Source organism: Syngnathus scovelli, chromosome 21 (genome assembly GCF_024217435.2).
Source record: "Syngnathus scovelli strain Florida chromosome 21, RoL_Ssco_1.2, whole genome shotgun sequence".
NCBI lineage: Eukaryota > Metazoa > Chordata > Actinopteri > Syngnathiformes > Syngnathidae > Syngnathus > Syngnathus scovelli.
The window spans coordinates 4,601,757-4,625,426 of NC_090867.1; the positions used below are offsets into that span (position 1 = coordinate 4,601,757).

At 43.3% G+C, this 23,670-nt stretch overlaps 4 protein-coding genes and 1 long non-coding RNA gene across 7 annotated transcripts in view; 2 read left to right on the forward strand and 3 right to left on the reverse strand.

Annotated features, from left to right (window-relative positions):
• Positions 1-14,671, reverse strand: part of LOC125991061 (uncharacterized) — a 35,766-nt gene extending 21,095 nt beyond the window's left edge. Inside the window, exons 1-2 of the long non-coding RNA XR_007489177.2 lie at positions 14,522-14,671; positions 7,511-7,653 (exon numbers count right to left, since the gene is read on the reverse strand). This is a non-coding gene — a long non-coding RNA (uncharacterized lncRNA). The remainder of the gene's footprint in view (positions 1-7,510; positions 7,654-14,521) is intronic.
• On the forward strand, positions 13,768-17,050 carry meiob (meiosis specific with OB-fold). 2 transcript variants are annotated; one of them, XM_049758558.2, is made up of 13 exons: positions 13,768-13,996; positions 14,159-14,216; positions 14,603-14,734; positions 14,827-14,899; positions 14,959-15,154; positions 15,225-15,325; positions 15,412-15,464; positions 15,597-15,692; positions 15,800-15,880; positions 16,015-16,159; positions 16,231-16,414; positions 16,504-16,590; positions 16,660-17,050. In XM_049758558.2, exons 1-13 carry the CDS (start codon positions 13,940-13,942, stop codon positions 16,771-16,773), a joined length of 1,377 nt encoding a protein of 458 aa, XP_049614515.1. In that variant the 5' UTR covers positions 13,768-13,939; the 3' UTR covers positions 16,774-17,050. The 2 variants fall into 2 exon arrangements, with proteins under 2 accessions (XP_049614515.1, XP_049614516.1); XM_049758559.2 differs by having other exon boundaries at positions 14,639-14,734.
• Positions 17,051-17,187: 137 nt separating this feature from the next.
• On the forward strand, positions 17,188-19,236 carry mlst8 (MTOR associated protein, LST8 homolog (S. cerevisiae)). The gene is made up of 9 exons (XM_049758560.2): positions 17,188-17,269; positions 17,459-17,635; positions 17,801-17,852; positions 17,925-18,087; positions 18,156-18,231; positions 18,303-18,455; positions 18,523-18,647; positions 18,741-18,904; positions 18,966-19,236. Exons 1-9 carry the CDS (start codon positions 17,198-17,200, stop codon positions 19,082-19,084), a joined length of 1,101 nt encoding a protein of 366 aa, XP_049614517.1. The 5' UTR covers positions 17,188-17,197; the 3' UTR covers positions 19,085-19,236.
• Positions 19,237-19,348: 112 nt separating this feature from the next.
• Positions 19,349-21,113, reverse strand: bricd5 (BRICHOS domain containing 5). Of its 2 annotated transcripts, XM_049758564.1 has the most exons (6): positions 20,992-21,113; positions 20,792-20,923; positions 20,567-20,725; positions 20,364-20,471; positions 19,731-19,884; positions 19,349-19,591 (listed from the first exon to the last, which is right to left on the reverse strand). In XM_049758564.1, the coding sequence occupies exons 1-6, from the start codon at positions 21,031-21,033 to the stop codon at positions 19,497-19,499; spliced, it is 690 nt and encodes a 229-aa protein (XP_049614521.1). In that variant the 5' UTR covers positions 21,034-21,113; the 3' UTR covers positions 19,349-19,496. The 2 variants fall into 2 exon arrangements, with proteins under 2 accessions (XP_049614521.1, XP_049614520.1); XM_049758563.1 differs by having other exon boundaries at positions 20,567-20,923.
• Positions 21,114-21,334: 221 nt separating this feature from the next.
• pgp (phosphoglycolate phosphatase) lies at positions 21,335-23,647 on the reverse strand. Its single transcript, XM_049758953.2, has 2 exons — positions 22,786-23,647; positions 21,335-22,289 (listed from the first exon to the last, which is right to left on the reverse strand). Exons 1-2 carry the CDS (start codon positions 23,378-23,380, stop codon positions 21,964-21,966), a joined length of 921 nt encoding a protein of 306 aa, XP_049614910.1. The 5' UTR covers positions 23,381-23,647; the 3' UTR covers positions 21,335-21,963.
• Between the last annotated feature and the right edge of the window lie 23 nt (positions 23,648-23,670).

The window sequence follows — 23,670 nt, forward strand, 5'->3', positions numbered from 1 at the left end:
TCATATAGTGCAGAGCAAAACCCCCAACTCAGTTAATGGAGTCGTGTTTTGTGAGCCACACACAATGTGATCTAGATCCTCAACAAAAAATAGGAAAGCCTCCACATTAAGATTGCATCATCAGGACTTCCTCTGCACGGGAGACAACGTGGATCAATAAGTGTCCGCTTTGTTTATAGGCAGCGAGGTTGTGCTTATATGTGCTATGTCTCACTGTCACTTTGATTTAGCCCAAGGGTCAAGCGTAGGTCGCCATTAAAAAATTGTAGAATATTATTTAACGCTTAATTTATGTGCGATCGATACGGAGTCTAAACCACACCCGGGGATTTATGTTTTTATTTGATTGGAATATTATTGGCCTACCTTCATAATTTACATCAGCGGCTCTCAAAGTGTGGCAGCAAATCCCTCATTCATCATCGGACTGATGTTAGTGAGGCCTAACTATATCGATATGTAAACAAGACGCTTGAGCTGCAAGCCCTTTCTACCATAAAGACCTGGCTTGGGTCCTAATAGCTTTGTTGATGCTACACTGAAATTCCGCTGGTCCGTGTGTGTCTCCATGCAACAGTGAGGATGCACGGTATCCATCACACTTGAGGTTGAACAAATCCTAACTATACACAGACAGCGGATTATGGTTATTCATCATTATCATTGGGACAGAAAAAATATACTTTACTACTGCCCTATCTGGAAAAACATAAGCACTTGGATCTCAAGGTGCTACACTTTTAGTAATATTTAAAAATATTCAGTGAATTAATTCTAATTTTTTTTTATTTATTTATTTAAATGTAATTACTTGAATTTATTTTATTTATTTAAATTATTCATACACTAAATTGTTTTTTTTTTTTTTTTTATTCTAAACCTCAGTTACCCGTTATGAAAGACCTAGCCTATCTCTCCGTTATAAAAATGAAACGTTGTCCTTGAGCACACAAGTTTGCCCACCCCTTCACTTAAGCCATAATCTTGCTGGCTTTCCATTTTCTAAATTGCGTTGCTTCTGCTAGCATTCCGGCTCACACACAAAAATCATCTAATTGAAGGATAAACCACTGGAAGCAGAATATTTGGGATAAGATACATCTTGAAACAATTCTCTCATCATTATGGGACTGTTGGCAAACACGCATGACAACATGTATCTGACAGTAATGGAAGGGCGTGAGTCACTGGCTCGACGTTTTACACGAAGTCGACGGCATAGCTTCCAACTTAGCTCACAAGTGGAAGCAAACTTCAAAAACCTTTAATCCTTCAATCCTGCTGCCGTCTATTCATTAGAACTTCCTGACCGGCTAGCAAATTACACGGCATGAGATTGGTTTAATTATCCGTCCGAGTCCACTTTAACAGGCAGCGTTTTAATTAGTTTCAAAGTCAAACCGGTTTACATTGTGCGATTGGTCGCGGCTTCTCCAGCAAAATCCCGCCTGTGAAGGGTCGACCATTTGCACCCGCGTTTCCTCTCAACCTGGCAGATCAAGGCAGCGCTGGAGACTCATATGATACGATAATTACTGGGAATACATCCAAATCCCAGTTGCTGCATGCTTGTATGTTCTATTTTCCGTTTGAGCGCTCTCCTGCTGACAGCTTGTTAAATGAACGGGCCCTCTCGTTGATTGCGGCGCGAGCGAGCGCCAGGTCAAGTGAGGATTCGCGTTGCTTCGGCTCCAACGCTTTTGGTGGTTTGCTTGATTTACATTTCAGGGAAAGGAGGTAAAAGCAGCCAGGCGTTCACTAAAAAAAAAAAAAAAAAAAATGATTTGGAGAATCGGCTCAATATGTTATTGATGTTTGGAATCGGGTTGGCATTGAATGTGTAAGTCGGGCTGAGTCGGCAGAGGAGTAAACTTGCCCTCGGGGAGGATCATTAACACCTAATGAAACTGACCTCTCTGGTGGATATCTAGGGATGAACTTTGACCTCTTCCTAAAGTGCATGGCAAGTGCATAGCAAGTTCTTGGGCAGAGGAGGACTCCGATACGGAACACCATGAAGTGCTTTAATATTGACCCGCGGTAATTAGTTCACAAAAAGTATAAACGGAAGGTTTCAGTCAGCGCTTTAGTTTGAGTTAAATATGGGAAAAAGAACAACTGCAACTCCAAAATATATATATCTGGTTCCATCAAAAACACTTACATAGAAATGTTATACTGTGTAATAGCAAGAAAATATTTTCTTGGTTTGTCATTATAGTAGTATGACATGGAATAAAATGAACGAAACTATGATGTTGGGTCAACATGAACTTTTTTCATGTTTGCTTAACTCGGTGATTATTAAAGTGTGGTACGAGTTCCACTAGTGGTAAGTGGGGCTCGCCCATTGTGGTATGTGGGGGGGGGGAAAAAAATTGAATGATATACAAATGGGGGGGAAAATGCAAACATTTAAAGGGAACGTCAACTCAGAAATGTCATCATACATTTGTTTTTCAGTTTTACCTAACATCCTAATATTATGTTTGAAAGAAATAAAGACCCTTGCTTCTAATTTTATGTTTCCCTTTTACCTCCCGACCTTTGTTTTTTTTTTTCTCCCCCCATCTGAGCAGAGGGTAAATTAGATGCCACTCCACATAACAGATGTCGGGGGAGTCGTGTCTCCTCTCCTATGCCGCCTGTCCCTCTCCGAGGACTCACTTAGGTGGGATGAAGTTTCCACCTAAGCACCCATTGAAGAGAAAATCTTTGGGGACGTGATCGCCTTTCAAGAAGTTAGGAGAAGGATGTAACTATTTCAACTCGAAACTTGCCATATTTTTATTTTATATATTTTTTTATTATTATATACATTATATATTATATCATATTTTATTTTTATTTCATATTATTGTGAGACGCAAATATTTCAACTCGAAACTTGCCATACTTTTATTTTTATATATTTTTTTTCATTATTATATACATTATATATTATATCACATCTTATTTTTATTTCATATTATTGTGAGTCACATTTTTATTTGCAGATTTGTGAATTGACCCCAAGGGCTGCACACAATAAAAAAAATAAGAAACTAGTAGTGACTGACTGTCCTCGCTGACTTTCAGTAGTTCAGTCTGAGCACATATTAGCTGTCAGCATGAGAAAATATCATTAAGCTTTATTGTCTCCGGCAATGCCCCCAGTAGATTGGACCATGTCCTCTTCCTGTGTGCTGCTGGAAGCCGAGCTACACTTAATTCCCTCATAGGAGCCAGAGATAGGAACAATATCCCATCTCGTCCTTTCTAGAACCTGACAGGATCAGATTTCGCCTCCCCAACTTTCATTATTTAGCAATAGAGGACGTTTTATTGAGAGGCTGCAAACAGGTTTGAGATTTACAGTTTTTCATCACGGGCGTAGAGCATATCGAGATTTACAGTCTCGAACGGAGGAGAGCGCATATAAGCGAATGACTGGTGGAGGGAAAAAAAGACTCAAGTGTGACGAATAAGAGTAAAAATATGGGATTGACAGCAATTAGACTGAATTTAGGGGCAGAGAAGATGGAGGTGGTCCAGTGTCCAGGTCAGAGACAAGAGACAAGACATTCCCAAGAAAAATAGAATTTGCTGGCCACACGCATTTTCCAGCTTTCTTTTCCTTTCGCTCCATGACAGGAAACACATGGGCTGAAATAGAAGATCCTCATACTAACTACAAACAGATGTGGTCATCATGCACGTCTCGAAAAAAAAAAAAAAAAAAGAATCAGGCATGATATGAATTTACTGACAATGTAGTCATAATTACTGCTGATCTGCCCCAAATTATGAGATTGTTTTTCCAGCCATAATGAGCCTATACGTTGCTGACGCTTAGTTGAGCTCAAACACGAACCCTAATGAAGAAAAGCTGTAAATTGCCATAAGTAAATATTATGTAATTATTTTTCATTCCTTATGACAATGACTTGTCATTTACTTGGCTAATATCCTTAAGCACAAGAGCCAAGAATTAGCAATTTTTGCCGTAATTGAGCAGGCCCAATTACTAAGGAATGACAAATTTATACAATTGAGGTCAGCATGGCCTTCGACAACCATTCCAATTTTTTTTTTTTTTTTTTTTTACATGATCCCATCGGAAATGTAATTTACCCACCCCTCAACGAAATGATATCCCCACTTACATCCCTTGATTGTAACGCTGCCATACAACAAAACCTCCATCCCAATATAATGGGTGCAAGGTCGTGGAGAAGTGGAGCTAAACAATTTGTGCAACTTCAAATGAGGAAATCAGATGGATGAGCTATACAGGAAGAGTCCATTCCTTATTTATTCTTTCCAGACGTGAATTTTTTTCCCCTTGAATTGCTATTTGATCACGAGTTGAATATTTAGAATGTAGCAACCACAAATTGCTAAAATGTGTACAAATATTTCAAACTGTTATCTACCTACTATAACCGCCAGTGCCGATAGATGTAATAAACTGAAATTTACAACTCACCGTATCGTATTGAACGTGTATTATAACTGAAATTGTTATTGATATCTGAATGGGTAATTTAAACGCCAAAACATCCCTTTTAGTGCCGGCGCCTTGAGAAAATCCATCCTGATCCAACCTTAATCTATGAAGCTAACCAAAACATAGCTCTCATGCCATAAGGCGTCCATCTGCACCAGCAAGGCTTTGCGGTTTTTTTGGATCAATGTGCAGGCTGCATCATAATCAGTCAAACACACACACATTTGCCAAAAAAACATCCCTGATCTGAGCTCAGGTAATAGAACACATCGTAACCAGCGCATGACCGGCAGCTGTGGGGCTTGATCAATAGGCAGCGAAAGGAACGAGTAATATGATATTGATGGAAGCACAATTACAGGGATGGTAAGCAGATGTATGTGATTTTACTTGTCTGTCTCCCAGCAAGCAGCCATGCGTGCACCTGGATGCGAGTTAATGCATGTAATTTTTTTTTTTTTTTTTACAACATAAATGTACCAAGCGTGATTTGGCATTTTCTAACAAGCACTTCGCAGGCTCGACATCGATCGGCCCGAGGCCTGTGGGAAATCAATTACACGGTGACTATGTTGTTAATATCAACATTACACAGGCTCTCCATTTACACATTTATCAAGTGCTACTGAGAAATAACCATGCAAAAAAAAAAAAAAAAAAAGTAGTAGCAGTTTCACTTTTTGAGTCATTGGACATAGAAAGGTAGCCAGAGTGAAGGAACAGAAGGCCAACTCTGGTGGTCCAGAACATGACGTCACAGAAGAGGAAAACGACTTCGGGGTCAAAATAAATGACCGATGGAAAGAGAAGGAGGAGGTAAATCCTCTAATCCAAATATAGCAGATGTCGGCAGGTTTTCGTGGCAGACAGACAGATGAAGACTGCGAACTTCTGGTGTGGTCACTATCAAGTCAATGAAGGCGGGGGAAAAAAAAAAAGTCAAAGCACGTGTTTAGACAGCCAACAGGCCAAGTATAAGTCTGCCGCCACCCCAGACGTAAGTCATCACGAGCAGGAACTGAAATGCTGACACACAGGTCATGAAATTCCACTTTAATAGACATTGCACTTGTCTTGATGTATTTCCATTCCCTCCAAGGCTTAATATTGACAGACAAAGTTTTGGACCGGTACATGCCCACCCAGTTACAACTTTCCCAGCCATCTGCTGTTTGTGTCTTCATCGCTCCCAAAGTTCACTTAATTAAACTCAATTGGCTTTTCGTACCTTGACGGTCGTTAAGCGTGCCGATGGCAGGAAGTATACACCCAGGTGGTCTCCGGTACAAGAGACCTCCAAGACGTCAACGACAGATATGCGACATTTGAATCAAGCTCGCAAGTCAGTAGTAGCCTTTTCTTTTTTTTTTTTCTGTAATCACATCTATTTTCTTGGATCCGCAGATACCACAAAAGGTACTGGCAGCATCCCACACACACTCAATTGGATCTTGTTAATTCACCCCAGGCAGTCTCTCAATAATAACAAAAACCACATATAAATCTTCCTTCCATTTTAATCAAGAATCAAATCAACAATCACTGTCGAAGTGCTGTTGATGTTCCCTTTATCCCTCTGTCTCTGCGGCGCCCACAGGCTTCCTCTCGTGACAAGAAGCCACGTGCACGACTGGGACAAGGCCATAATTGGTTCCATTCCTTTTTATTAAACTTATAGCCTGCATTGTTATTAGCTTGCCTGATGCCTTCCATATGGGATGTTACTAGCAAAGGCAAAAGGAAGGCAGCTTTTTTTTTTTTTTGCTTCCGATGTCAACGTTTGCTTTGAGGAACGGCCCAAATGTTATCCGATATGAATTCGGAACATTATCCCATCAGAGTAAATAATAGACTCATTTCTGCTGTGAAATTGCTTTTTTGTCTGCCTCATATTTGGATTCAGCTTTTCTTAATACAGTCGAAAGTTCCATTTTAGAGATCACGCAGATGACAAATGAGTACAAAGATGAGGAATTGGTGTTTGGATTTACTTCTTAACAAATGACTTCATTGCAGGATGATCAATGACGCACATACATCAAACTTCTGTCGGTGAAATTTCCGAGCGTCGCCATTGTTGTGATTCATCGAGTCGCAAAGTAACAAAGAACGTCACCCTCTGAATCTTTTGAGAAGAACCGTGCAAAGTAATTCAGTTAGCATCCAAATGAATATTCTATTTTACATCAACATAATTGCTAACTTCTCGCGACTTATATGACAGGAAAAAAAAATACTGCATGAGGGACTCTCATCTGCGACTTTAATTACAGCCATTCGTCATTCAAGTTAAGAATGCTTTTAATTTTTTTTCACACGACACATAAGCGTATTAAGATGCGACTTCAAGGGGATATTATAAATAATTGACCTTTTTGATCTTACGAGTCCTCTGCCTATGTCTGAAAATGTGTGGGAATGAATCAACTGCAAGTTTGTGAATCACATTTCAGAATTGATCTTTTTGCTTCTTTCATTTTTCCATCTAACATTTAATTGAAAATAGCAAATCTGTGCCCATCCTTTAGAGACTATGCGTCATTGTTCCTGCTATCACTCGGCTGTCATTAAAGAAATGTGTTGGCTCCCTTTTACATCCTTAGAACTCTTTTAAATTGTTAGAAAGAATGACACTCGGGGTCAAATGTGGCGTTCGATATTTCTGTCGGGGGGGTGGGGGGGAAGGAAGGATGTAAAGATTGGAGTCTGTGAAGACAGTTTGATGGACTGGCTTTCCTTAAGTATGCAGTACGGGGGGATTCTAGCGGGGTAAAGATGATGAATGGATTAAGTTTTCTCTTGGCATCAATACATTTTCACTGGCAGTATATCGAGCACCAAGAGGAGGAAAATTGCGAGCGTGAGTCACTCACATATGATTCTACGTTAGCGGTGGTGTAATTCAACTTAAGTACGTTTACTCAACAACTGGGCTTCTGCTAAATTTTGGGCTCCTTTACAGTTCATGTCACATTCTGGATTGATTCTACTCAAAGCAAACACTTTAACAATTTCACTTACTTGAAATGACTGTAAGTGTTGTGGATGGCAGGATTCTGTTCATTTGCAAGGACCAGTTCTACCCAGAGGAAATCAATCCAGGCAAACAAAAGCTTCCATTCAGCCCACAGGTTGGAGACCAGAAAGTAGGAAGACCAACACCACTGTAGAAAGAGAAAAAAATTAATATAGATTGATCAAATATTGTAGCATGTACAGAAATGGTCCGCTAGGACAATAAAAAGGGCAAATGGATATTGCACAACTCGCAAATCTATGAAAACTGTAAATAATAGCCTCCACTTGCAATCGAGTGGCACTTCAAAAGTGAGTCATGAACTTGTAAAAAAATATAATAATAGACGTCTCATTTTCTGTTGATCGCTCTTAGATTTAGATTCATGTGACTGCAACCATAATAGCGATGCAGTGTGATGAGTCATGGGATTATTTCCAGATATTCGCAATGTTCAGAGGATGAGACTTTCCAATGATCTGATCTCCATTAGAAACTATTCACAGTTGCTAAAAATTAGCACTGATGTTAAGGTTTACATCTAAGCGGCCATGTTCTTCATTAGAGTTCTAACAAAAAGTCGCTTGGATTATGTGAAACACAATTCAGAAAATGCTTCACGATGGCACCGGTGGTGGTTAAAAGAAGTTGTCGCTCCGAGGCACGCCACATGAAGAAGAGACCATAATTGTGGAAGGTAGACATGCCGGGAGACAGAAAACATGCCTGAGCGACATGGTACAAAGAATCCTTGCATATTTGTGGTCTTGTTTTTATTTGTATCTTTTTTTAAGTACAATATTGTAGAGTGCTTTTTTTTTTTTTTTAATAACTTTTGGGTAGCTAGAACGGATTGTGAGCTGGGCGGCAGCCAAAGGCGGGGACCTTGGCGGTCTGATCCCCGGCTGCAGAAGCTGGCTCTTGGGACATGGAATGTCACCTCTCTGGCTGGAAAGGAGCCCGAGCTGGTGTGCGAGGCAGAAAGATTCCGACTAGATATAGTCGGACTAGCCTCCACACACAGTTTGGGTTCCGGTACAAGCCCTCTCGAGAGGGGCTGGACTCTCTTCCACTCTGGAGTTGCCCACGGTGAGAGGCGTCGAGCAGGTGTGGGTATACTTATTGCCCCCCGGCTGGGCGCCTGCACATTGGGGTTCACCCCGGTGAACGAGAGGGTAGCCTCCCTCCGCCTTCGGGTGGGGGGACGGGTCCTGACTGTTGTTTGTGTCTATGCACCAAACAGCAGCTCAGAGTACCCACCCTTCTTGGGGTCCCTGGAGGAAGTGCTGGAGAGCGCTCCTTCTGGGGACTCTATCGTTCTACTGGGTGACTTCAATGCTCACGTGGGCAATGACAGTGAGACCTGGAAGGGCGTGATTGGGAGGAACGGCCCCCCTGATCTGAACCCGAGCGGTGTTCTATTGTTGGACTTCTGTGCTCGACACGGATTTTCAATAATGAACACCATGTTCAAACATAAGGGTGTCCATGTGTGCACTTGGCACCAGGACACCCTAGGCCGCAGTTCGATGATCGACTTTGTAGTCGTGTCATCAGATTTGCGGCCGCATGTTTTGGACACTCGGGTGAAGAGAGGGGCGGAGCTGTCAACTGATCACCACCTGGTGGTGGGTTGGCTCCGATGGTGGGGGAAGATGCCGGTCCGACCTGGCAGACCCAAACGCTCTGTGAGGGTCTGCTGGGAACGTCTGGCAGAATCTCCTGTCAGGAAGAGCTTCAACTCCCACCTCCGGCAGAGCTTTTCCCACGTCCCGGGGGAGGCGGGGGACATTGAGTCTGAGTGGACCATGTTCCGCGCCTCCATTGTTGAGGCGGCCGACCGGAGCTGTGGCCGTAAGGTCGTCGGTGCCTGTCGTGGCGGCAACCCCCGAACCCGCTGGTGGACACCGGCGGTAAGGGATGCCGTCAAGCTGAAGAAGGAGTCCTATCGGGCCGTTTTGGCCTGCGGGACTCCGGAGGCAGCTGACGGGTACCGGATGGCCAAGCGGAACGCGGCTTCGGCGGTTGCTGAGGCAAAAACCCGGGCGTGGGAGGAGTTCGGTGAGGCCATGGAGAATGACTTTCGGACGGCTTCGAGGAAATTCTGGTCCACCATCCGGCGTCTCAGGAGGGGGAAGCAGTGCAACGTCAACACTGTTTACAGTGGGGATGGCGTGCTGCTGACCTCGACTCGGGACGTCGTGAGTCGGTGGGGAGAATACTTCGAAGACCTCCTCAATTCCACCTACACGCCTTCCATTGAGGAAGCAGGGCCTGGAGACTCTGAGGCGGATTCTCCAATCTCTGGGGTCGAAGTCACTGAGGTAGTTAAAAAACTCCTCGGTGGCAAGGCCCCGGGGGTGGATGAGATCCGCCCAGAGTTCTTAAGGGCTCTGGATGTTGTGGGGCTGTCATGGCTGGCACGCCTCTACAACGTTGCGTGGACATCGGGGACAGTGCCTCTGGATTGGCAGACTGGGGTGGTGGTTCCCCTCTTTAAGAAGGGGGACCGGAGGGTGTGTTCCAATTACAGGGGAATCACACTCCTCAGCCTCCCTGGTAAGGTCTATTCAGGGGTGCTGGAGAGGAGGGTCCGTCGGGAGGTCGAACCTCGGATTCAGGAGGAGCAGTGTGGCTTTCGTCCTGGCCGTGGAACAGTGGACCAGCTCTACACCCTCGGCAGGATCCTCGAGGGTGCATGGGAGTTTGCCCAACCAGTCCACATGTGTTTTGTGGACTTGGAGAAGGCGTTCGACCGTGTCCCTCGGGAGGTTCTGTGGAGGGTGCTTCGGGAGTACGGGGTGCCGAGCCAACTGATAAGGGCGGTTCGGTCCCTGTATCACCGATGCCAGAGTCTGGTCCGCATTTCCGGCAGTAAGTCGGATTCGTTCCCAGTGAGGGTTGGACTCCGCCAAGGCTGCCCTTTGTCACCGATTCTGTTCATAATTTTTATGGACAGAATTTCTAGGCGCAGCCGAGGCGTTGAGGGGGTCCGGTTTGGGGACCTCAGCATCGCGTCTCTGCTTTTTGCAGATGACGTGGTGCTGTTGGCTTCTTCAGGCCGTGATCTCCAGCTCTCGCTGGAACGGTTCGCAGCCGAGTGTGAAGCGGTCGGGATGAGGGTCAGCACCTCCAAATCCGAGTCCATGGTCCTCGATCGGAAAAGGGTGAAATGCCCTCTCCGGATCGGGGATGAGATCCTGCCCCAAGTGGAGGAGTTCAAGTATCTTGGAGTCTTGTTCACGAGTGAGGGGAGGATGGAGCGTGAGATCGACAGGCGGATCGGTGCAGCGTCGGCAGTAATGCGGACCCTGTACCGGTCCGTTGTGGTGAAGAGAGAGCTGAGCCAAAAGGCAAAGCTCTCAATTTACCGGTCGATTTACGCTCCTACCCTCACCTATGGTCACGAGCTATGGGTCGTGACCGAAAGAACGAGATCTCGGATACAAGCGGCCGAAATGAGTTTTCTCCGCAGGATGTCCGGGCTCTCCCTTAGAGATAGGGTGAGAAGCTCGGTCATCCGGGAGAGACTCGGAGTAGAGTCGCTACTCCTCCACGTTGAGAGGAGCCAGATGAGGTGGCTCGGGCATCTTATCAGGATGCCTCCTGGACGCCTCCCTGGGGAGGTGTTCCGGGCATGTCCCACCGGTAGGAGACCCCGGGGACGACCCAGGACGCGCTGGAGAGACTATGTCTCTCAGCTGGCCTGGGAACGCCTTGGGATCCCCCGGGATGAGCTGGATGAAGTGGCTGGGGAGAGGGAAGTCTGGGAGTCCCTCCTGAAGCTGTTGCCCCCGCGACCCGACCCCGGATAAGCGGAAGAAGATGGATGGATGGATAGAACGGATTAATGGCATTTCCATTCATTTTAATGGGCAAAGATGATTTATGTGGTCACGGAATGTAGCTAAATATGATTTTTATTTTTACAATTACCGTTTTTGCTAGACATAACTACACATTTTCAGAATGTGCACCCTAGTCAAATGTTTCCTTGTTTAAATTTTTCCCCCCCTCACACACACCTGCAAAACATGCCAGCTGTAAATTTCTACTGCTTTTTTTCCATTCCATCTCAGTAAAATGATGGATGGCAATAGGCGCCACTGTTTTCCTTATTCATTCTGCTTTTCAACAGCTCATTATTAGCATCATTTAACATTTCCTGCACAGTGCTGTCTCCCTGGGTGAGGACCCGAGCGTGCACGCTGTATGATTCCACCATGCAAACCAGGAAGTGTGCATTCCCTGCCTTGCCAACAACTGCAAAACCTAAACCTGGATAGGAAGGTTCTGGAACAAATTTGACCAGCCTATATGTTTAATGAGCTGAAGCAATACAATAATGGGACAATACAGGTCTTTCAGGAGCTGCTCCAATTAAATTTTTTTCTTATGTGCGTGTGAACTAAAATCACCGGTTAAATACGTCAACCTGTCTTTGGTTCCAGCACTGGAAAACCTGCTTCGCATTAAACCGCATCGCATATGGACTTAGTGTAAACACAAGACTAAGACTTCCTGGTTGCAGAGGCTCTCCTAGATGAAGACCTGCACTTAGACAAAAGACAACGCAGCGTAAGGACTAACAAATGTGCTGCAGGCCCGAAAAGACTTGAGCTTGGCGAGGAACTGTCATTCTGCTGCCATGCCTCTAAGTAGTCACTGGCGTCTGTGTTTCATCCTCTCTGCTTTCGTGTTTTACACAGGGTTACGCTGCTGGACCACAAATCTCCCGTCTGGTGCCGTTGGGGACAGCCAGTTGCTAAATAAAAACCGTGGTGGCGTAAGGATTCAGATCAGACAAATCTGCTTTGCTAATCGAGGGAGAGACGAAAAAGTCCTGTACTTATAAATTGACACAGCCGCGATGGCTCCTGTGTTATATAAGATTAAATTATGTATTGTCTTTTTGCATTTTTTAGTTAGGACTGACAAGATAATTACACTCAGACGCTGGCGGGTGGATCATCATCATCATCATCAAGAAACACAGACGTTAATTAACACACATTTTAACTAGTATTCTTGCCTGATTATGTCAGTCAACTCCTCAAATGTAATTTCGTTTTTTTATGTGAACTATTTATGGTCTACTGCAAAAGATTGCACCACAAACCAAAGTTATACCTTCTTCAATACCCAATAGCGGATCAAAGGATGATTGATGTCACATTAACACAGGCTGTGAATCAATGTCAATAAATCATTTCATCAAATTGCACAGTTTTACTTAATTTAAAATGTGCTGTTGTGATTAATAGCACATAGATGACAAAACCGAATGACTGTAAAATTGCATCTCATTTGAATAATGTGCATCTGGCCTAAATAGATCAATTCCAGCACACCAGTAAATTCTGCTGTTTTCATTACAAAACATATTGCGTGATGGACTATTCTGATATTACTCCATGCTGTGTCAAATTTTCTCCACACATCGTGGCCTAAAATTAGAAACAGCCAAGCGTAAAAATCAAACATTAGTCGAAAGGGATGAGATATTCTATCCAATCAGCCAACTGTGAGGATTATTCAAACATGGAGATGAGGGGGGGGGGAAAGCTGCGTTTGTGGGTTTACCGTCACAGCTCTTCATTCATGCTTAGCTATAGAAGACACTATCATGAGTCAGATTTAGCTTTGTGCAATCAAACGGACAGGAAATTGTCACATTCATCTTTGCCAAGCTGTCTCTTGTTGAATCCCGTGCTGTGAATTATGATTGGAATAGATTAGCATGGCAATATCCACCATGTAGGCCCATGTTGCAACATTTAGAAGAAATGAAAACCATCTTGGGAAAAGTATTGGGACATCTCTTGCCATTTCACCTATGTATGGAATTAATTCTTGTGTCAATTAATTCATGTGATGCAAGAGATGAAGGGTGTCATTTTTTTAAATAAATCAGTATATTTTTCTTTTTTTTTTGTCCATGTGTTTAAACGGTATTTTGTGACAATTTTGCATGGGAGGGGGAATTTAAAATAACATAAACCACATGTTTTACTCCCTAGGGTCAATAAAGATTGATTTACAGGAAGTGAAATAACGAGACTATGGAGTTGCGTTTTAAAATTGAGTTTTGGATTAACTTGGTTAACACTTAAAAGAAGACTTGAAATACCAGTTTTAAGCATAACTGCCACCATTAATTTAGCACAATATTAAATTACTAATTGCAAAATTAGCCATGTGAAGCAATATTCAGACAATTTTTTTTTTAACGATATCATTGATATTTCCAATCCTACAATATTTCCCACTGCCCCCGAAAGCATCAAGTTAACAAGAAGCCATTTTGCCACGACCACGGTGAACAAAGTTGAAGAGATACTGACACGACATTGTAAAACGTACTTGTTAACATTTTAGTGTTGGTTGTCTTTGGAGTTGTTAGGAAAAATAGTAATCTAGCAAAAGTGCTAAAAATGGCCGCCATGAACTACAATTGGATCTCTGACCTTAATCCGAAATTGTCTAACACTGTAAGTAAAAAAAAAAAAAAAAAGTTCTTTCGCCGCAAGTTTTAATTCTTTTGGTAGCATTACATATTTAATCATGGCGCATGCTGCAAGTTTGTGGCTGATTTAGTTGTTTGAATGCCGAATTGCTTGATTCATGATAGAACTACTGCATATTGTTTCCAGATGGTGATCGGCATAATAATAGGAAAAACTGATATTAAGCACTCCCCCGCCAGAAAAGGTATGTATCAAATGTATTAAAATTTTAATAGCAGTACACTCAAATTATGATATCTATACCTTCGTGTCTTGTTTTTGGAGTTGTTAGGAAAAATAGTAATCTAGCAGAAGTGCTAAAAATGGCCGCCATGAACCACAATTGCATGCAATTGTCTAACGCTGTGAGTAAAAAAAAAAAAAAGTTCTTTCTCCGCAAGTTGTAATTATTTTAGTAACATTACATTTTTAATCATGGTGCATGCTGAGAGTTCGAGGTTGATTTAGTTGTTTGAATGCCGAATTGCTTGATTCACGATAGAACTATACCTTCGTGTCTTGTCCGCTAGCGCCCTCTTCTGGTGAATAGTTATAACGTGGTTTGATGATTCTTTCTCATTTGTTGTTTAGATGCTAGAGTGGACAGATTTGTTTTTGGCTTCACAGTTAAGGACTCTCCTGACTTCTTCATCAATGTGTTGGTCCTGGGAAGTGACAGTTTCATTAACACAATGTCCAACAGTTACAATATCGGTGATGTTGGTAAAGCATCTTTCTCACTATCCCTTAAAAATGGTCTTAAAAAAAAAAAAACTGGTGCAATATTGCTGCATGCTTATTTATTATGTCTCCAGTTACTATAGAAAATGCATTGGTGGCCATCAAAGATTCAGAGAAGGAGGAAAGATTCTGTCCGACTACACCAAGGTAAGTAATACAAATAATAGTTTGGAATGTCCCATTTCTCCTCTCTCTCTTTTTGTCAGTCCCTACAGGCTGATACTGTCAGAGTTTCATTCTCAAGTGCATCATTGTGTGGACATGCACACCAAAGACCGCTTGCTCCCACTGATTCACATCCCAGTTAAAGACTCTAAAGACTTCTACAATCTGGGAGATATCCAGGCCAGCGGGAATAATCTGGAGGGATCGTTCATAAACATACTCGCTGCTGTGAAAGGAGTAAATTCGCCATCTTTTTTTGCATCCCAATTCACCATCATTCGCTTACCAGCCGCAATATTATGTGTAGATCGGCGAGATGAAACTATTTCAGAAATCAGATGGATGTCCGGGACAGAGGATGGAAGTGAAGCTTTTTGATGGATTTGTGTCATCCTTCTCACTGCTTTGGTGTGCCTCTCTCTTCAGTGTTGTGTATTTGTGCTCAACTCGGAGACCTCTCCAGACTAACTTCCCGACCTCCGATTAATTCACAGTTGGGACAGAGAAGCCATTAAGCAAGTTCAGACTTCTGTGTGCAAAGGGACCGGTAGGAATGAATGTTATTACTACCTGTCACGTCCTATTAACATTCCCATACTAGAGGCAAGCATAACTGGAGACTTGAGATGTTATTTTTGAGATAACTTACGCGTGTTTTGACTTGATTCCTCATTCCAAGTGATCTTCATAGCGGATGCAAAGATTACCTTTGACAGCTTCCGCAACGGAATGACCGCAACAGTCAACTCCAAAACCATTATCACTGTCAGTCCTGGTAAGCGTGTCACTGCATCGTTCCACCTAAGTATCAAAGATAATAAAACAAGAGTAGTCATTGCAAACTTGCATGCTCTGTCGCATCAATCATCATTTGTTGTCAAGACATGCAAGAGGCCGACCTGCTCTACAGATATGCTGCGGAGATGTTGGAATCCGGAGCTCTGGAACAAGATGACATGCCACGTAACTTACATAACCCATTTACTGCCAGCCCAGTTAAAATGTTATTTGTAATTACTAGCAGTGCCTACGATCTCAGAATAGACCTAAATCTTTGTATATCTATGTTGCCTAAATAATTGTGTACCATTTTGCAGTGGAGTCAATCAGTGCCGTGTACACTGTTGCTCAACTGAAGGGAAAGATTCAGGAGTCTCCGGAGACAGTCTATGGCATCACAATCAGTTTCATCACCGGGTTCGATCTGGATTCTTCCGTTTCTAAAGTCATCAAGACTCGCTGGTACGCTCGCCCGGCCACAGTCGATTGAGTTATTCGTCTGAATATTTTTTTTTTTTTGTCATGCGTCGCAGCACCAATTGCAAGTTCCAGGTGACTGAGGGCATGCAGTATTGCAGCAACCAGTTGTGTCCGGGAAAGGGTCAAGTCTTCTCGTCCACAACTGGCTTTGACCTACTAATGGACCTCAGCGACCGCACTGGCACTCTGCAGTGCAACCTAAGAAGCCCAGTGGCTGACGCCATGTTGGGATGCACTGTTCGTAGTACAAACAGCACAATTATTCAAATACTATCAGAGTAAAAAAAAAAAAAAAACACATACTGTATATTTTCCTTTTGCTGCAGACTGAGCAGTTCACCTGTTTGACCGAGAACGATCGGTCTGCGTTGAAGTGGAAGTTTCTCCTGGAGACATGCAAAGCATACGTGAAGGTGAGGTAGCTATTCACATTCCATCTCAAGGTAAACACATAAATATTTCTGGAAAACCTTCTGTTTTAGATGTTCCGCTCCACTCGCACAAAGAGTGGGTTCCGGGCAGTGATCCTGTCATGTTCACTGGTTGACACAGATGAAGCGACGCAGCACACTTCAGCCCTACTGAATGAGGACTGAGGAACTCACTGAAGATCCAAAGAGGACGTTCTAATATTCATCTCCTCAAAGCATGACACAGAAATATTGACAGTTTGTGTTTGGATTGTTCTGTATGTTCTTCAACACTGTTTTGTACTAGTTACAAGTTTAAATGCTCAAAGCATTACACAGAAACATTGACAGTTTGTGTTTGGAATGTTCTGTATGTTCTTCAACACTACTGGTTACAGGTTGAAATGCTCTAAGCATTACGCAGTGTTATAATTCAAATAAAGTCAAATAAGCAAGTTTTCAAGACACATAGCTTCTCTCAGAAATATAAGGTATATTACTCACGGTGTTACGTGGCAGTTTTTGTCAATTCATGTTGAAATTATAGTAGCTTACGATAATAAAACGAGTCAGCAGATGGCAGCTCTGGACGCTAACATAACGGAACTTTATGTTCGAAGTATTTGTTGCTTGGGACTTATTTAAAAGGACGCACAGGTCTATTGTAGCACCAAAACCAAAGGTAAACTTAATTTTCCAAGCTTATACGTCAAGTGTTTTTTACCTACGTTTGCTGTATAGGCTCGTAAGTCTGATATATTGTTCATACTTAGCTAACGTTAGCTGCTAGCTTGTCGTGTTTTGCTAACGGAGTAGATATCCTCCATTAACTTCATGTTTTGTTGTATAGTAAAAACAAAAACATTGACAGGGGCTGGTGTACTGTACTCACTTTGACAGTGGCAGCCAGAAAAGGAACATGAACGTGAATCAGGGAACTGTGGGCAGCGACCCGGTCATTTTGGCCACGGCTGGGTACGACCACACAGTCCGCTTTTGGCAAGCCCATAGCGGGATTTGCACCCGGACAGTCCAGCACCAAGACTCTGTATCCTTCAGTTGAGTATCACACCTAAGGTTGAAGAAAACGTAATGTTACTTGCTTTTTTTTTGGGGGGGGGGGGGGGGGGGGTGTCTTAATTTAATAATTTACAAATTCTCTTCAAGGACTGTAAATCTAAGAAATTATTTCTTTAACAATTGTTTTTACCAGCAAGTGAATTCACTTGAAGTGACACCAGACAGGAGTATGATTGCTGCTGCAGGTTAGTTATTTTTTAAAAGTGATTTGGAAATATCTTGGATTAAACTTTACACCACCTCCCCTTTTTTTTAAGGTTATCAGCATATCCGCATGTACGATCTGAACTCCAACAATCCCAACCCAGTGATTAACTATGACGGCGTTAGCAAGAACATCACCTCAGTTGGTTTCCATGAAGATGGACGCTGGATGTACACGGGGGGAGAAGATTGCATGGCTCGTATCTGGGACCTGAGGTACTCCATTGCCAGACTGAATTAAGCATCGCTCATTTAAATGTCACATACAACTCAATCCTGCACAGGTCACGAAATTTACAATGTCAGAGGATCTTCCAGGTCAATGCACCCATCAACTGTGTGTGCCTGCATCCAAACCAGGTGAGATGTTTATTACAGTGGCTAATGTGTATTTAAAGTCATTTTGGTGAACTTCAAATGCATATTTTCAGGCAGAACTAATAGTCGGAGACCAGAGTGGAGTGATTCATATTTGGGATCTGAAAACGGACCACAACGAACAACTCATTCCCGAGCCGGAGGTGTCCATCAACGCAGTTCACATCGATCCCGATGCCAGTTACATGGCAGCAGTCAACAGCTCGGTCAGTTTCTCAACTTTATAATAAAGGCAATTATGAACGTGTTTAATTGAACCCTAACCCATTCCAGGGTAACTGTTATGTTTGGAACCTGGCTGGAGGTATGGGAGATGAGGTTACGCAACTTATTCCCAAAACTAAGATCCCCGCACACAAACGCTATTCACTTCGTTGCAAGTTCAGCCCTGATTCCACGTGAGTCTTTGATTTTGCATCCACACGCATAATTTGCACCCTACCGAATGACGCATTCAACGATAACGCTGATGACGTCGTTGTCATCTCCAGTTTGTTGGCCACCTGCTCAGCGGATCAGACCTGCAAAATTTGGAGGACGTCCAATTTCTCTCTGATGACTGAGCTGAGCATCAAGAGCAACAATCCTGGAGAGACATCTAGAGGCTGGATGTGGGACTGCGCCTTCTCCGGGGACTCGCAGTACATCGTCACTGGTACGCCGTAATTTTATCGAGCAAATAAAAGGTTAATTTAAATGGCATTATTTCTCCACAGCTTCATCTGACAACTTGGCACGTCTTTGGTGTGTGGAGACCGGTGAGATTAAAAGGGAGTACAGTGGCCATCAGAAGGCCGTGGTGTGTCTGGCCTTTAATGACAGCGTGCTGACCTGAGGAGGACTATGGAACATTAAAAGCATGACAGCATAAAAATTAATCCAGTTAAAGATGGTATACTGGCCATCACCTTTTATTTTTTACCCTTAACATATTGATTCTACCTGTTTATCTTATTTAAATAAATATGTGGTTTGTCTCATGTTGAATTCATTTGCTGTATTTTTTTTTTCTTGTTTGTTTTGAGGGAGTATAAAATAATTCAAAGTCACATTCCAAAGTTGTGGTCCTTCAATGATCTGCAAACAAAGTGGCAAGAGCCTCGGTTTTTCTTTTTTTTAATTGACCAACACTGACATAAATCTCATTTCCCTCAAATGCACTAACAGCATCAGCTTTGGTTTTCCAATCTTGTTGACAGAGCTCAAAAAAGTTCCTAATTTTTTTCAGACATGATCAGCAGAGATAGTTACTCTGGTAAGTAGTAAAAGCACACCGACACACAGATGTTGTTGGGAAAGCATATGTCGATGCAGAAATAGACCAGCCTCTGTTTGCCCGGCCCTGTAAAAAATATAAAACATGCGTAACTTTTAAAGCAACTACCGTATTTCTCTGACTTTAAATTATTTAATTTTCTCAAAAATCCACAGTGCCCCTTACGCTTAATTAGATGTCGGATGGTCTGCTCTCCACTTCTTACCTTCTGTCCTCTTGGTCCAGTGGATTGTCCTATTCTGACACAGAAGCTTCAGAGGTTCATCCAAGGTCGAGACATCTGTCTGACTGGCCGACAGGACCCCCAAGAACTCTGTCTGCCTCCGGGTCTCGTTCACAGACAGCTGGAACCGACTCTGCTGGAGACAAAACAACAAGATGTTAAGATGTCTTATATTGGACATAACCATTTAAGGTGTTTGTAAATGAAATGCAGCATAATATGGCTGCCAAATGACAACTAAGTTGGCCGGGCAGTATTTCACTCCAAAAAACGAAGTCTTAAAAGCTAAAAAAGCTCCCCCCCACACACAGTGAGGCCATTGTATCTGCTGCGGCCTCCTGTAAGAAGAGCCCAGGTTGCTGGGATCACATGTTCTGAGGAATCCAGCGGGAGAGAGACTTTAAAAGGATCTTCTTCATCCCTCTGCAGCGAGGTTAGTCATGCAGAACCACATTTTAAACGCTGAAGGATGAAACCTCTTGAATTAGTCAGGGGTTGAGATAGAGCTGTTGATTTCCTGCTGAATATTAATTCTTCATCTCTGCGGAAAGCAGGTGTCTGTTCCAATACTTTTGCTGCTGAGTCACATTTAGATATAAATACACTACTTCCAACCTTGTGTACCGACGCTTGAAGAAGGGAGTGCACATTCTCGTAGTCTGACGTCTCCATGGTCCGCAGGAAGCAGCTCTCCTGGTGGACCGGCTGGTAACATATCAAGCCCTAGAAAAAAAGAAAGAAAAAAAAAAAAGAAGAAGGGAATTTAATGAGCCGCTTTACTTCCATTAGATCCAATTCATCACTCTTGAGGGACGTACATGTTTAATGTCAAAGAGCACCGTGGATGTTTGATTGGCCCCTGAGATCACAGAAAAGGTCACCAGGCCGTTCTGCACGTCTACGATTGCAGACTGGTTAAGGAGCAGGACCCCGGTCAGGTCTGGGGCGGTGAATCGGACTGTCTGATGCTGTTCATTCTCGGGGGGCAAATAACGTTTTTGGATTGATGTTAAAAAACAGGTTGAGAAATAAAATGAGCCAACCTGCAAGTGTCGCTGAGGAAATCCAAGATGTCCGGTCAAACCCAAGGCCAAGAGGATCAGGATGAGGGAAGCAAAGAGGCTTATACAAATGGCTTTTTGGGGGATGCGATGGGAAGACGAGGAGTCCGATTCCTAAAGACAGGTAGTAAAAAGGTTGATTTACATAACAACATAAAGAACTGGGAAAATACATTTCTTACCATGCAGCATCTTCCTTCTGGAAGATTCCAACACCTCATCATCCTGTGTCCCGTTATGACTCTGTCGGTACGAAGCTGTGTAAATACTTGCCCGAGATCCAGTCCACCTGGCTGCCTTTTTTCCTTCATCTCCCCCGAGACCTCCCATTCCCCCTCCCCTGGTCCCTTCAATCCTCAAATCACCTGAACTTTTACTGAGGAGATTGTTTTCATGCCTTTGACCTATCTTTTTGGCAGCCCATCTCAGTCCGGACAATAGACAAAGGCATAAAAGCAGCCTCAATACGGAAGGTATCTCTCAGCACTCTGGAGTAAAAGATGAAAGTGAAAGAAACACAGCTAATATGATGGAAGTTGATATTTAATCATTATCAGCAGTGCATGTTAGGTGCAAAAATATTTCATCATAGACTTCATCAAGATGCAACAAAATTATATATATTTATCTTTGATGAATATACTGTGTGGTTCCTAATAGTATTCTTGACATTCTTACACTGAGAATATATATGAAATAAAATTGGTAACTTTTGAAAACAAGCTAGGTCGGGTTTGGCATCGTGTAATTTTTTTTTTTTTTTGTTCAACTTGCAACAATACTCCTTCAAATATTTAAACATTTTAAAAGTACAATACTCTGGATATACATTTGGGTAAAAGAATATTAAGTTAAATTATTGTAATTATGTAAGAATTAAGAGAACATATTTGATATACATGAGAGAACACATTTTAATATCTTTTAAAAGTTAGCATTAGCATCTGATTGTTTTGCTTGCTTTTCAATGGTTCAAATAGCACCTTTAAATGGACACCTCAGGATCAAATCTAGCTATATAGTCTTGAGTAGTTGTGTCTTTTGTTAGACCACAGCAGATACTGCTTAGTTGTTACCTTATCATAAAGATGATAAATTATTAATATAAGCTAGACAAGTGGAAGACGATGATGACCGCAAAAGTCTTTAGAGTCTCAGCCCTGCAGGGCGGGGAGCAGATCGGCAATGCTCTCCACGTAATAATCCGGCACCATTTTATGCTTCTCCGAGCAGCCGCTCTTCTGGTTGGCCTCGGCTTCGGCCACCGTGCTGACCCCGGTGAGGGTGAGGAGCGTCTTGAGGCCGCAGTTGGAACCCAGCATGATGTCTGTGTCGAGGCGGTCACCCACCATCAGGCAGCGTCCGGGCTCCAAGCCGAACTTGGAGGCCACACAATCGAACATGAAGTGGCTGGGTTTGCCCACCGTCGCGGCCTGCCGCTGGGCTGCCATCTCCACCGCCTGCAGTAGGCAGCCCGTACCTGAGAATAGCGAGAAGGGCAATTTTATGTCTTATTTACTCCACTTTTAAGAAAGTTTTCTTTATCATTGTTGTTAATGCAACTACATTAATCTAAAAATCATTGACACACACCCAGATACCGCAAGATAGTGGCAAAGCACTCCTTTTGTCCAAATAAAATTCAACTAACTTCAAAACCGTTTCTTGCCACCAGATGGCGCCAAATACATTTATTTACTATGTTGGTCCAGATAGTAGTACTTGGAGAGTATTTTTGATGTAAAAAGTTGTGAACTATTGCGTAGGAGAAATTAAATGAAATTAATATTCAGCCATGATCACCAAATGATTCCCGAGCGCGGCACCGCTGCTGCTCACTGCTCCCCTCTCCCCCAGGGGATGGATTAAAATCAAATGGGGATGGGTTAAATGCAGAGGACAAATTTCACCACACCCAGATGTGTGTGTGACGATGATCATTGGGACTTTAATGATGCAAACAGATTTCTTCCTACCTGGGACAGCCGTGCCCCCCTCCAGAGGCAGCCTGGTGTCTCTGTTCGTGCCCACAAACAAACAGTCCGTCTGGTTGAGGTACTGCATGGCTCTGTTCACCTTCATGTAGCTGAAATGCTCATCAAACCCGACCAGCACTGCCTTGACGTCAGGCTCCAGAGGCACATTGGCCCAGTCGGTCTGCTTGCCAAAGATGTGGTCCGGTCCCAGTCCGGTCTGCTGGATGCCGACAGCCTCCAGCTCCTGCTTCATGGCGTTGCTGCCGATCAGGTACACTTTGCCCTGCAGCTTGCACACAGTCTTCAGGTACATGGCGGAACAGTAAGCGGTTCCAAACACCTCGTCCTCATTTGCGTTGAAGCCCAGCGTGGACATTTTATCTACGTACAACTTCCTCGTCTTGGTGCTGTTGTTAGTCACGAAAAAGACTTTCTTCCCGTGTTCCTTGAGCAGCTTGATGACTTGAGGCGCACCGGGGATAGCCTGGTCCCCCCTCCAGATGACCCCGTCGCAATCAAACAGGATGCTGTCCACGGATTCCAGCAGTTTGTTCGCCAGCTCGACATTGAGTCGTACGCATTTAGACCCGGCCATGATGCAACAAGCTGAACTCGCCAAGTGTTAAAAATAAACAAGCTATTTGGAGTTGCGCAAGTGGTTCCCTTTTTCCACCAGGAAATGTCTCAAGCGCGCAACACACCCAAGGTTACAACTCAAATGCAAGTTCAAACATGCCCGTAATACAGACTTACTGTAATAGAGTACTTAACTGTATGAGATAATAATTGTGTAAAACCTGACCTTCCAGTGAGCACTATGCTAACTCCGTTGTTACTTCCGCACCGGCTTTAAGATATAGGACCCTCAGAAGAAGCCACGCCCAC

Excerpts from the sequence above, each read along its gene's own strand:
- meiob (XM_049758558.2), top strand. The coding sequence starts at position 13,940 with ATGGCCGCCATGAACTACAATTGGATCTCTGACCTTAATCCGAAATTG. Across the intron at positions 14,217-14,602 it reads GCACTCCCCCGCCAGAAAAG|ATGCTAGAGTGGACAGATTT; the intron begins GTATGTATCAAA and ends TTTGTTGTTTAG. Across the intron at positions 15,465-15,596 it reads TTCTGTGTGCAAAGGGACCG|TGATCTTCATAGCGGATGCA; the intron begins GTAGGAATGAAT and ends CCTCATTCCAAG.
- mlst8 (XM_049758560.2), top strand. The coding sequence starts at position 17,198 with ATGTTCGAAGTATTTGTTGCTTGGGACTTATTTAAAAGGACGCACAGG. Across the intron at positions 17,270-17,458 it reads TTGTAGCACCAAAACCAAAG|GGGCTGGTGTACTGTACTCA; the intron begins GTAAACTTAATT and ends AAACATTGACAG. Across the intron at positions 18,648-18,740 it reads AAGTTCAGCCCTGATTCCAC|TTTGTTGGCCACCTGCTCAG; the intron begins GTGAGTCTTTGA and ends TGTCATCTCCAG.
- bricd5 (XM_049758563.1), bottom strand. The coding sequence starts at position 21,033 with ATGATGAGGTGTTGGAATCTTCCAGAAGGAAGATGCTGCATG. Across the intron at positions 20,924-20,991 it reads CAGAAGGAAGATGCTGCATG|GAATCGGACTCCTCGTCTTC; the intron begins GTAAGAAATGTA and ends ACCTGTCTTTAG. Across the intron at positions 20,472-20,566 it reads TGCTCTTTGACATTAAACAT|GGCTTGATATGTTACCAGCC; the intron begins GTACGTCCCTCA and ends CTTTTTTTCTAG.
- pgp (XM_049758953.2), bottom strand. The coding sequence starts at position 23,380 with ATGGCCGGGTCTAAATGCGTACGACTCAATGTCGAGCTGGCGAACAAA. Across the intron at positions 22,290-22,785 it reads GGGGGGCACGGCTGTCCCAG|GTACGGGCTGCCTACTGCAG; the intron begins GTAGGAAGAAAT and ends CGCTATTCTCAG.